General features: G+C 40.0%; 1 protein-coding gene across 1 annotated transcript in view; it reads left to right on the top strand.

Annotated features, from left to right (window-relative positions):
- Positions 1-13,369, top strand: part of LOC149121485 (vomeronasal type-2 receptor 116-like) — a 60,473-nt gene extending 47,104 nt beyond the window's left edge. The window contains exon 2 of the mRNA XM_089315533.1: positions 12,456-13,369. Coding sequence (XP_089171659.1) covers positions 12,456-13,369 — 914 coding nt within the window. The remainder of the gene's footprint in view (positions 1-12,455) is intronic.
- The last annotated feature ends 809 nt before the right edge of the window (positions 13,370-14,178 follow it).

Raw genomic sequence — 14,178 nt, 5'->3', positions numbered from 1 at the left:
ATTCAAATTATGGATGAATTGTAAAAATAAGAAAGAAAATTCCAAGAAGAGGAGCAAAGATATCCATTGTGTGAAAACAAAACATCCACACTCTTGGACAGGTAACATTTGAGAGCCATTACTAAATCCCAAGAACTCATAATTTTGCTTAAGTTTTATAGAAACATGCAGAGAATGTTAACGAATAAAAAGTGAAATGTTAAAAGAGATTTCAGTGCATAAGGAAAACAATGAATAAAAATAAAGTGAACCTCGTAAATCTTCTGAGAATTTGACCTTCTGAATAAAATGCTCATTTTCAAGGCAAATATATTTGAACAAAATTGCTTCTGTGAGTGTTGGTATATTAAGAGGGAAATTACAGAAAAGACTCATGAAAATGGCCTTGGTGAATAGATTAGAGGCGCTCCCAAATGCTAATATACCTGACAAGTCAGATGGTGTTAAACTATTTTAGAAGTTGCTGAAAATAGAGATGTTTGCCTCATGGGTACCATCCCTATGTAGAAGTGAAATCCCATGTTGGGGCACATCAAGGCTTTCCTGAAGGGCTCGGGAAGGTGAGTGTGATCATGGGCACAGTTTGCTTCAGAGGAGTCCAATGGCCATTCCATGATCTTCTAGAGCCCTTAGAATCTCACTTACACCTCCTCCATGTGCCAGAGCTGAGGCACCACTGAGTGGCAGCCTGAGTCTGACCATTGCTGCCTCAGGGCATGGCTGTGTTGTTGATCTGAATTCCATGGTGTCTCCCTTCTCCCTGATACTGCCCCTCTCTTTAGGTGGCTGTGGAAGAACTACCAATATGTTCTGGCCTTCCATTTTGCCATCCAGGAGATCAATAAGGAGCCTCAGCTCCTCCCCAACCTGACCCTGGGTTTCCAGCTCTACAATTCTGTTACCAGTGGTAAGTTCACCCTGAGGAGCACTCTGCACTGGCTGACTGGAAAGCATCATCTCATCCCTAACTACACCTGCCAAACACAAGGCAAGACAGTTGCCGTCATTGCTGGAACCACATCAGCATTTTCGGCTGAAATTGGAATGATGTTGGAGCTGTACAAAACCCCACAGGTAAATGGGTTGTGAATTCTTGTGAGAAATATTTCCATCTGCCACCAGATCAGCCACATCTGAAGCAAGGGTCATTGGAAGCCACGTGACATATACCACTGTTAGTTGAAAGAGATCTCCAGAGATCTCTTTTGGCTGTGAGAAAGGGAAGGAGCAGTGGAAGCTGAGAGCCTCCACCCAGATCCAGCTTGGGCCAATGTATCCATCCCCACCTGCTGGGAATGTTGATTGTTGACTACTCACAGGAAATACCCATAGCACAGACATGTCCTAGGATGACACCATGTTAGACATGGGTATATAAGTCATCGGCCTGTACTTTCATTTGGAGCACATGAGGACCATGAGAGTCCCAATGATCATCAAAGAGTGTTTGATGCTGAGTTGCATTTAGGTGAGATTTTACCCTCTCCCTATCCCAATCCTGACTTCATCACATTCAGCAGATTCTTTCACAGGGCTCCCAGATCACTTTCCATGTCAGCACACTGATTTAATCTTAGAGTGTGGTTGATAGACTGAGAAACAAAGAGAGGAAGACAGTGTACACACATTCACTAGTTGAGTCATCAAATACCCACTATGGTGCTGGTGCTGACGCTCTGTGGTGAGAATGAGGGACTAGCACTCAATTGAAATCTCATAAGAAAGTCTCAGGAACCAATTAAAGAATTCGATCAAGCTTCCTCCAAGGGTCTGAATTCACGGTTTCAGGATTCTGAAAGAGACCCACTTCAAACAGGTAGCAATCTGCACAGATTAATATCAAGCTAGACTGGAATAGCATAGGAAGATTCTGGTCTGAAAAGCAACTTCACCAAAACTCAGAGGTGGTAGGTGAATGTATCCTTCAAGGCAATATAGGTTATGCTGTGAAAACATATGTAATTCAAACTATGAAGTGATTAACAGAGTAAGGGGTTGTTTGTCTCAGAGGTAACATTTAACATCAGTTGCAGTGTGGGCTGCTCTCCACATGTGAAATGGGGTGAGAAGTGGGGAAGTCCAATGTCCTGATCCAAAATCCATGTACTCTTCTTCCCTTGGATGAATAGGAAGATATATGGGTGTCTTACACATTTTCTTTCATGCTATGAATGAGGATATGTATTTATCCTCCTGAAAGCAATAGGCATTGAAGCATGGGCTTCTCTGAGCCCAGTTGATAGAAATTGACCTTCTTTACCCACAAAAGTCAGATCATGATTGTTTTCTTTCCATTCAGATCACATATGGTCCCTTTGATCCCATGCTAAGTGAGAGAGACAAGTTTCCATCGCTCTATCAGATGGCCACAAGTGACAGCTCTCTGGCCTGCGGAATGCTCTCATTGCTGCTCCATTTTGGCTGGATTTGGGTGGCAATCTTTGTATCTAATGATCTGAAAGGAGAGCAGTTCCTTCAGGATATTTTAGCCGAGATGGTAAAGAAAGGTGTCTGCTTGGCCTATGTATTAAAGCTCCCTGACACTAAGAAAAGGTATGAAAACACTCACATGTCTTTCTTAGCTGATCTTCACATTTCATCAGCAAATGTGCATATTCTGTATGGTGATGCGAGGAGTCTCTATACCATGGAATTTCTAAGCAAATACTATTTAACCCTGGGGAAAGTGTGGATCATGGCTGCAAAGTGGGAGATTGTTGTGCATGAGACAGACCACATGCTGCACTCTTTCCATGGAGGCTTCTCATTTTCACATCACAAGGGGGAAATCCCTGGCCTCAACCACTTTGTCAAGACAGTGGACCCTTCCCACTACCCAGAAGATTTCTTCCTCAGTCAACTATGGCTTCATGCTCTTCACTGCTTACCTCCTGGGTCACACTGCAGAACAATTGGAGTCTGCCCACCAAATGCTTCCTTTGAGTTTTTCCCAGGACACATTGACATGCTGACCATATCTGACTCCAGCTATTTCATCTACAATGCTGTGTATGCAGTGGCCCATGCCCTCCATAAGATGCTTTCAGAGCAAATAGAAAAGGGATCTCCAGGAGATGCAGCTCAACCTAGGATTCTTCCATGGCAGGTAAACATCTCCCAGAACAGGACATGCACTGAACACCTGTTGGCATCCTCAGGTGTTTATTGTAGTTCCACATAACCAGGTTTTCATTTTGAAAAAACTAGCATGATCACGCATGTTGGAAAGTGGGCTCTTTAACATTTCACTGGGCATGGATACATCTGTAATAGTTATCTATGTGTGGAGGATTTGTTATCTACTATTGAACATTTCAGAAAACATTTTCTGCTATGGACATGTTGAAAATATTTAAAAACAGTATATATACTAAGAAATGCACATAAGTCTACAGATAAATGAGTTTTTGTTTTTGCATCACACTCATAATCAACACCCAAATTCAGCAAGCTTATAGTATTACTAGTATCGCTAAGGAGCTCTGTATCCCCAACTCAATTTTTTCAATATGTGAAGGAGGAGAATATTGTCATTAGCATGCTATGATTCAGTGAAGCAGTATTAATATTGCATAGTCAATGATCTGACATCCACACAATTTTATACTCTATGCATTAACTAGCACAAATAAGAGAAAACTTACTATTTTTTATGTCTGGCTTATATAATATAATGCAATGATCTCCAGTTTTAAATGTCAAATATTCATTCTTTCTCATGGCTGAGTAACATTCCACTATATATGCTTGTGTGTGTGTATATATATATATATATATATATGTACATATATATTTGTATGTATATATATGTATGTATGTCACGTTTCCTTCATCCAGTCATCAGTTGATGGACATTTAGATGATTCCACATCTTAGCTAATGTGCGTTGAGCTGCTTTAAACATGGGAGTATGGGTGATTCCTTTATGTGCTGATTTCACATGAATACAAGTTGTCCTTGTAATGAGCTGTATTAATATAAATTAGTGAGCTGTCAAATATCTTAATACAGCTCATTACAAGGACATGAATATTTCCTTTGAATACATTCCCAGGTGTGGACAGCTGGACCATAAGTTACAACTAGTATTGGTTTTCTGAGGTTTCACTCTACTAACTTCCATTATGGTTGTACCAGCTTACAATCTTTCCCATCATCAATGTATTGGGGTACTTCTTTTCCATATCCTCAACAGACTTTGTTATTTTTCACATTTTGGATAATAGTCAAGCTATGTGGGGTGAAGAGAAATCTCACTGTAGTTTTTATTGGCACTTCAAATAAATTTAATGTCACAGTAGAAATACATATAATCTATATATAATATATAAAAATTATATATTAATATATTATATAATATATATTGTATATTATATTATAAAATATATAATCTATATATGCATATATGTAAATGGACATCAGCATGTTTACTTGACTATGTAACTTCTGTGTTTATGTACAGTAATAGTTGACAGACAGATGTGATTTGGTAGCCTCATAATGAGAAAAGTAAGTATCTTGGCCAAGTATGTTTACAAAGATAAGATTATTGATATTTATGAAGTTTTTGTTTCAAGTTAGTGAAGACATGATGACAGTTGTTTAAAGAACTGGTCATCCCACAAAGGCATCAAGTGACTCCAAAAGTCAGGGCTAGTACACACTGTTCAGATCCTAACTACCATCAGGGTACTCTTAATTATCTTTTTGGTTATACAATATTTCCCCTATCATCTCAAAAGGTACCTTTATTCCCAAAAAAAAGAGTCAAAGTGCAGAGAGTCAAATAAAAGTCATGCATATTTCTGTTAAACTCTATTGAGGTGAAAATGCTATACAAATAGACCTGTACATACACAGCATACACATTTTTGTAAGTTTAACTACCAGGTGCAGCCAGGGATGTACAAGCAGATTTTGCAAAATGTTTTTTAAGAAAAATTATGCTTGGATTTCTAATTCATTTAACCAAAATCAACAGATATTTCATTCAGTTTTGTTAAACTTTAAAAAATTATTTGAAAATCAGAGTTACTGGGAGGGAGAGATAGAGAGAGAAAGAGAACAGATCTTGCATCTGCTGATTCACTCATCAATGGCTGTAAAGACCTGGAATAGGCAAAGCCAAGCCAGGATGCAGGAGCTTCAACCACGTCTCCCATATGAGTGCAGGGGCCCAAGCACTGGGACCCTCATCTGCTGCTTTCCCAGGCACATTAGCAGAAAACTGAATCAGCAGTAGAACAACTGGGATTTGAACCGGCATTCACAGGGATGCTGGGCACTGTGGACAGCAGCTTTACCTGCTGAACCACAAGGTCAGCCTAATTTTTGTTAAATTAAAGAGAAATTTACTGATATAAAAGAACAGATTTCATGTATTCATTCATACAATTCTAAGAAGATAACCATCGTGTCTTCCTTTTCATTCTCAATCTCCTCTAATTCCTTTCCTTTTTCTTTTTAACGTCAATTTACGTTAACTCACAGGTTGAATACTGCACTAATCATAATGTTCCACAAGTGAAATGTAGAAATACCACTGCTCCACAGGAATTTACACAAGGGTGATAAACAAAAATGAAATCCAGAGATGTCAGTTTCATTTTTATACATTGTGTTTTTTTCCAATCTATGTTATGTAGTACATATTACCAAAAAACTTATATGATATTTTCTTTATGGAATGGGTATATTTCACTATGCATAATGGTATCCAGCAAAAACCACTTTTTGCCAAAGAACAGATTTAATTCCTTTTTGGGGAATGAGTTAAACTTTTAAAAGTGCACATGAATGTACTACCCTGTGGAACCATCACAACAATCAAGGTATTTCACATATAAAGCCATGTTGTTCTCATGTGGAAGAACTAAGATGAGCTTTCCTAAACCTCTAACCAATCATTCATGGTCAGCCACTCTGTGGGACACAGTCTGTGATTTCTCTGTTTGGAATCAGATACTCCCCATCATTCTAATAGGGGAGAGGCAGAATTCCCCTTACTTGAACCCACAATATGGAGACCATTCAGGCAAAAGTAAAGCAAATACACTCTCTGATGTTAGAAGGAGGGAATAGAAGGATTTCTTAGTCGTGTGCACCTCCCACCTCCAATCTGAATGTTCTCCCTCTTTCCAATTGTGCCTCCCCTCCAGCTTCATCCACTTCTGAGGGAAATCCAATTTACCAACAGTGCTGGGGAGGATGTTTCCTTCCATGAAATGAGACACCGTGTGGCACACTATGATATCCACAACATTGTGAACTTTCCTGCTGGATTTCGGTTGCTGATTAAAATCGGGGAGTTTTCCTCTGAGAGTAAACATGATCAAAGCTTGGACGTCAATGAAGAAATGATAGAATGGCCTGTAGCATTCAAGGAGGTGTGGAATGTTGGATACATACAGAGGGTCTGAGGAGAGTCTGAGAGGATACAATGTGTGAAACTTTAAATAACCATTCAGTTCTCATTTCACAACTTGGCTTCAAAAGATATGGTGGTGCTTACACATATAGGAGCCAGTGTATATTAGAAGTGCACGTTTGTGTTAGATATTGATGTTTTTACTCTGGGCATATTTATGCATCCCGAGTTTGAGTGACTAGAAAGAGCAATGTTAAGGAATAGAGATAGAGATCAATATGTAGACATAAAATTACTAAATGCATGTCTACACAAATTCCAAAATTTTATTTCAACTTTTTATTCATATAATGTGAAAAACTTCATGTATTAGATATATATCTATAAGCATAGTGATATTTTAATCTTTTGGTGAGAGTCGTAATTATGTTTGATGCAGTATGAACACAAGTAAATTATGAGTGGACTTATCCATCACCTATTTGTAGAAACCATTTCCATTATTTATATTTTCATTGCGCTTGCCAATCAGTTCAGTTTTTCTTTGGAGTAGAACCTCAAAACTGTGATCAAAAATTTTATCATCACTGAGCTGTGAAATACCCAATTTTTGGGGTGATTTTATAACTATTGTTTGTTATACTGCAAATGCATTGGTGTATTAGGAATTGATTCTCTCCCTGGGTCTAGAAGTCTAGAAGTAGATCAATGGGCAATCTACGTTTTAGAATATTTGCTCATCTTTTCTGTGTGGGCTTGTCTTTTCCTGAGTAGTTACTCAGAAGTGTACCTAGTCATTCTGATTTTTGGATATTATTTTTCTGGCATGTAAAATCTACTCAATTAAGGAAAGACACATGTCAAATACTCCCAGGCATACACATTCTCAAAATAATTATCAAATAAAAAGCTGAACAGCAAAGATTTCAGAGGAAACAATTCAATAAAGAGAGAAATGTTCAGAAGCATATATCTGGTGATGAATGAAATTTAAGCGATCAGGTACCCTCATATTATTTGTTACACAGATGAAAAACCTCTAACGAGCATCATAGAAACTTGGGTGTCCAGGTAAAATCAAGGAGATACAGATAAAGATTGGGAAGGACACAGTGATGTCCTTGGGGGTGATGAGGTAAATAGTCATCCTATCACAGTGCCTAATGTCGTGCAAAGCAATCATCATCATTCTCTTTTCTCCACAGACTCCTCAGTCTTTGTGTAGCCAGAGGTGTGGTCCAGGATTCAGGAAAATACCACAGGAAGGAAGACCTGTCTGCTGCTATACTTGTGTTGTTTGTTCAGAAAGAGACATTTCCAATCATACAGGTAAAAACCCTAGAATTGACCTATGAGAATCCAGCCTCTGAACTATCTCTTGATAAAAAGGAAACCAAGAATATTTGCATTGGAATCAGAGTGCCCTACTGTTCTCCATGCACACCTTCACTCACTCTTTCCATACCCTTGTTGTATGCTCACTATCACCATCTCATTATGTATAAGCTGTTGTCTGACGGTGCTCATCCTCTCTAGCTCAACTCTGAAACTGATTCTATCTGGTGTCCTTCTTTCCCATCCAGTCCTGGAGGAGACTGTCTCAATCTGAGACCTAATGTCTAAACAAGAAATATAATATTTATATTTGTTAAGGCTCACTTTGGATTTCTAAAGGGCTTGAAATCAGAACTTTTCCATACACAACTGACGAGCAGGGTGCTACTTCACATGAATTGTGATGGGAATACTGTGTTATTTTCTGTGCTACATCTTTGACACTGTGCATGGTGTGCAGTACACATAACAAAAGCTACCACTTTGTCCTTTGGATGTATATAATAGAATAAGAGAAAATCAATGTGAAATGTAGAGACACAAAATCCTAAAAATGATACAACTTGGTAACCCCAAAAACCATTGCAAAAGGTCAACTTTTAAGCAATGTTAAATATCACAGTCAATCATTTTGAGAAATGTAAAAATGTACTAAGTCTCATTGGTAAATAGTTCCACTGTTCAATGTAGAATAAATATATTTTTTTAACTTTTATTTAATGAATATAAATTTCCAAAGTACGGCTTATGGATTACAATGGCTTCCCCCCCATAACGTCCCTCCCACCCACTACCCTCCCCTTTCCCACTCCCTCTCCCCTTCCATTCACATCAAGATTCATTTTCGATTCTCTTTATATACAGAAGATCAGTTTAGTATACATTAAGTAAAGATTTCAGCAGTTTGCTCCCATACAGAAACATAAAGTGAAAAATAATAGATGATTTTTAAATGATGATGAAATCAGATCAGACCTATTGTCATGTTTAATCCCAGTGAGAGTCAAGTTGGGAATTGATAATTTCTTTTCTTTTTTTTTTTACAGAAGATCAGTTTAGTATACATTAAGTAAAGATTTCAACAGTTTGCACCCCCATAGAAACACAAAGTGAAATATACTGTTTGAGTACTCGTTATAGCATTAAATCTCAATGTACAGCACATTAAGGACAGAGATCCTACATGAGGAGTAAGTGCACAGTGACTCCTGTTGTTGACTTTACAAATTGACACTCCTGTTTATGGGATCAGTAATCTCCCTATGCACCAGTCATGAGTTTCTAAGGCTATGAGCCCCTTGAGTTCCCCGACTCTTATCTTGTTTAGACAAGGTCATAGTCAAAGTGGAGGTTCTCTCCTCCCTTCAGAGAAAGGTACCTCCTTTTTTTTTTTTTTGACAGGCAGAGTGAACAGTGAGAGAGAGAGAGACAGAAAGAAAGGTCTTCCTTTGCCGTTGGTTCACCCTCCAATGGCCGCCACGGCTGGCACACCACACTGATCTGATGGCAGGAGCCAGGAGCCAGGTGCTTCTTCCTGGTCTCCCATGGGGTGCAGGGCCCAAGCACTTGGGCCATCCTCCACTGCACTCCCTGGCCACAGCAGAGAGCTGGCCTGGAAGAGGGGCAACCGGGACAGAAGCCGGCGCCCCGACCGGGACTAGAACCCGGTGTGCCGGCGCCGCTAGGTGGAGGATTAGCCTAGTGAGCCACGGCGCCGGCAGAAAGGTACCTCCTTCTTTGAAGACCTATTCTTTCCACTGGGATCTCACTCACAGAGATCTTTCATTTAGTTTTTTTTTTTTTTTTTTTTTTTTTTTTTGCCAGAGTGTCTTGGCTTTCCATGCCTGAAATACTCTCATGGGCTTTTCAGCCAGATTGGAATACCTTTAGGGCTGATTCTGAGGCCAGAGTGCTGTTTAGGACATCTGCCATTCTATGAGTCTGCTGAGTATCTCGCTTCCCATGTTGGATCACTCTCCCCTTTATTTATTCTATCGGTTAGTATTAGCAGGTACTAGACTTGTTTATGTGCTCCCTTTGACTCTTAGTCCTTTCATTATGATCAATTGTGAACTGAAATTGATCACTTGGACTAGTGAGATGGCATTGGTACATGCCACCTTGATGGGATTAAATTGGATTCCCCTGGTATGTTTCTAACTCTACCATTTGGGGCAAGTCAGCTTGAGCATGTCCCAAATTATACATCTCTTCCCTCTCTTATTCCCACTCTTGTGTTTAACAGGGATCACATTTCAGTTAAATTTTAACACTTAAGAATAACTGTGTATTAATTACAGAATTAACCCAGTCATATTAAGTAGAACAGACAGAAAAAACTACTAAGGGGGATAATGTATTAAGTTGTTCATTAACAGTCAGAGCTATGCTGATCAAGTCAATATCTTTATAATAATTTGAATTCTTTCAAAAGGTTGTTTAAATTCCCATAATCTTAGTTCTAGAAATATTTTATTTCAGTATCTTCAAATAAGGTCTATATAGTTCCCTTTATGAAGAAGATAATAAAAATGACATCAAGTTTTGTGAGAATATTCAACATGCATTAAGTTAAAGAAAGAAAACTAAAGCATCATGCATTGACTCATTCTACAATGTACACTTGCCTATGTGTGTCCAGTGCATCTCTGATACTGGTGCCAGAAGCACCTAGAGATTCTATCAAAAGTAAAGGATGCACGTTGAAAAGAATTGTAAGAGAAAATTCTTCAAATATTTACAGATGCTTATATTCTTTCACTTTGTCCTTTTTTTTTTACCAAATATGTTTATTTCTTTGAATGTGAGTTAGAGAGAGAGGGAGAGCCTAATAGAGAGAGAGAGAAGTGAAAGAGAAGACCTTCCATCTGGTAGTTTCACTCCCCAGATAGCTGCAATGGCCTGAACTTGGCCTGGCCAAAGCCAGAAACCAGGAACTACTTCCAGGCATTGCAGAGGCCCACCTATTTGGCCTTCCTATAATGGTTTCTTAGGCACATTGGCATGGAGTTGGTTTGGAAGAGGAGCAGCCAGGACACGAACTGGTGCCTGTATGGGATGCCATCATCCCAGGCTGTGGCTTTTCCTCCTACATCACAACTTCAGTCCCTGAAGCTTGTATTCTTGCATGAACACCAAGGATAAAAACAGAGTAGGACTCTTACTGCAAGTGTAGCCCTACTGATAGCATTTTCTTGATTTTTCAGAAAATATTTATTTTATTTGAAAATCAGAGATTCAGAGAACTGGAGAGAGAGAGTGAGTGAGAGCGAGAGTGAGTGAGAGAGAGAGAGAGAGAGAGAATTGCTCATGCCCCAGATGAAAACAATGGCCTGGGCTGGGCCAGGCAGAAGTCATGAATCAGGAGCTTCATTTGAGTTTCCCACATGGATTTGGGGGCCCCAAATACTTGGGCCACCTTCTGCTGCTTTCTGTAGGTTATTCACAGGAAGCTGGGGTGGAAATTTATGAACTGGATCACAAAACAATGTCCATATGGGATGCTAGCATTGCAGGTGATGGCTTTACCTACTATGCCAAACACTGACCCCACTAGTTTTGTTTATTTAATGGACATTTCTTTGAAAGACATTTACCAGCTGACTGGTTCTTAATGACTTTGAAAATCATAGATTCAGAGATGGAGAGAGAGAGAGAGAGAGAGAGAGAGAGAGAGAGAGAGAGAAAATCTAATTGTTCACTACCCAGATGGAAAGAAAGAGTGGCCTGGGCTGGACCAGGCACAATCCAGGAACCAGGAGCTTCATTTGCATTTCCCACATGGGTGTGGGGTTCAAAGTACTTTGGCCATCTTCTGCTGTTCTTTCTAGGCAATTAGCAGGGACCTGTATTGGGAAGTGATCAACTGGAACACAAAACAATGTCCATAAGAGATGCTGGCATTGTCGGTGGTGGCTTTGCCAGAATACTGCCCCTATTTTTGTTTGTTTGACATATGATTGAAAGAGAGACATATTCACCAACTGGCCTGTTCTTAATGACTTCTCTTATGCTGTAGCAGCAGAACTGCATTATTTCAAGTGAGACAATGTGGTGTCCAATGTGGTGTTCACAGGAGCTAAAATGGTGAACACATCATGCTTTCAGGTTAACAAGAGTGCCTAGTTGTTTTTCAGTAACATGATGAAAATACCACTTATAACCATATACCCTCATAAAGACAAACAGCTACAATTCTCTTCTATTCAACCGCAGTATCACAGCAGTTATATGGAAATACTGACAAGACGAGTCCATGTAGGAATTAGAGTAGAGAAAAATGTATGGTGGTCCCAGGAATGACACATGATTTATATAGGTCATCTCCATTTGAGGATAAGTGAGAAAAACCTTAACACTGATGACCCCAGAAAAATATTCTAACCCATGTGAACAAAAGGCTTCTCCTGAGAAAGACACTGGGGACTGTAGAGAAGAGGGCTTGGAAGAATCCAAGCCCATATGAATTACAGGAAATTCACCATTTTATAGAAATTAAAACACTGAAAAAAAGTCTGAGCGACAGGATGAGACCACAGAGCCCCAAGTGCAAAGGAGCTTCTTTGAACCAGTTTCTCCTATGGGAGTCAAGCATTGTCCCTGGGTCAGGAGTGCAGAAATATCCTTTAGTGTTTCTTGGTATACATCAGAGCAGGATGGACTCAACATGATATTGAAGAAAGGACCCTTTTCCTGAACAGGGAAAAAGGAGCAAATTGTGAAATGGAAACGTGAATCTTGCTTTTCCCCACAGATGCAGAGCAGTGCATCCCATGTGCAGATCACGAGTACCCAAACATGGAGAGAAACCACTGCCTCCCCAAGCTGGTGACCTTCTTAGGCTTTGAGGAATTTCTGGGTATGGCTCTGACCTGCATGGCTCTGTGCTTCTCTGTCCTCACAGCTGCCGTCCTCTGGGTCTTTGTGAAGCACCAAGACACTCCCATCGTCAAGGCCAATAACAGGACCCTCAGCTACATCCTGCTCATCGCCCTCCTCCTGTGCTTCCTCTGCTCCTTACTCTTCCTTGGCCGTCCCAACACAGCCACCTGCCTCCTCCAGCAAATAGCATTTGGCCTTGTGTTCACAGTGGCTGTTTCTACTGTGCTGGCCAAGACCATCACTGTGATTCTGGCCTTCAAAGCTCTGAGACCTGGAAGAACAATGAGGCGATTGCTGGTAATAGGAGCTTCTAACTTCATCATTCCCATCTGCTCCTTGATCCAACTGGCTCTCTGTGGCATCTGGTTGGGAATTTCTCCTCCATTTATTGAGTTAGATGCACATTCTGAGCCTGACCACATCATCCTGGTGTGCAATAAGGGCTCGGTCACTGCCTTCTACTGTGTCCTGGGCTACCTGGTTTCCTTGGCCCTGGCGAGCTTCACTGTGGCTTTCCTAGCCAGGAATATGCCTGACACATTCAATGAAGCCAAGTTCCTGACATTCAGTATGCTGGTGTTCTGCAGTGTCTGGGTGACCTTCCTTCCTGTCTACCACAGCACCAAGGGGAAGGTCATGGTGGCCGTGGAGGTCTTCTCCATCTTGGCCTCCAGTGCAGGGCTCCTGGGCTGCATCTTTGCCCCCAAATGCTATGTTATTCTCATAAAACCTGATAAAAATTCTTTGAAAGCTTTAAAGAATCAGAGTAGTTTTAGGAGACCCTAAATTATTTTTCTCAAGATTTTCTTCACATTTCTACATTTGTAAGCAAAATCCAAAGTGAAGTAGCCTTTCAACTTTGTCAGATAAGCAAAACTAAAAGCCATTGTTGGTTAAGCATTTGGCTTTGCAATTAAGATGACCTTGCATTCCATAATAGTATCCCAGTTACTAATTTGGTTCTGACTCCTGACCCCAGTTCCCCCCCCCAAAGAAAAAACCCATTGAGTGAGTGGTAACAACTCAAGCTATTGGATCCTTGTCAGTTATTTTTTTTCCTGGCTCCTTGCTCTGTCTTCAATCCAGGCTCAGCCACTGCAGACATTGTGAGGTGAAGCACTGAAAGGTTTGTCTCTCAACCATCTCTCCGTTTCTCTCAGTTTTTCTATCTTCCTCTCAAAAAATACAAGGCAGTCTAGAAATATTTTCATATATCTGATATGATTTGGATAAATTGAAAATGTAATGCCATGTTAAAGAAGCTAAATCTAAGAGGTCTCATATTACCTCATTCCATTGCCAGGAACTGTCCAGAGTAGGTAAACACATAGCAAATAAAGAGATGAATGGTTGCATGAACCAAGTTCATGCAAGTTTGCAAGTGGCTGCTTAGTGGACAAAGGCTTTGATTATGGGATGATGCAAAAGGCTTCAATCTACATACACATGATAATTGTACAACCCTGTGAACATACTTTATAAAAAGTCAATGCAGAATTTGAATGTAAAAGTACTGTAATACAACATATTTGTACATTACTTCAGTGGTTCCCACAGGGTATGTGAATTTCATCGGAATAATAGCATCATTGTCT

Source organism: Oryctolagus cuniculus, chromosome 16 (assembly GCF_051225735.1).
Source record: "Oryctolagus cuniculus isolate XC-2025 breed Fujian yellow rabbit chromosome 16, ASM5122573v1, whole genome shotgun sequence".
In the NCBI taxonomy this organism is placed as follows: domain Eukaryota; kingdom Metazoa; phylum Chordata; class Mammalia; order Lagomorpha; family Leporidae; genus Oryctolagus; species Oryctolagus cuniculus.
The sequence above is the reverse complement of the archived record's forward strand: the minus strand, read 5'-3'. Positions and strand labels throughout refer to the sequence as shown.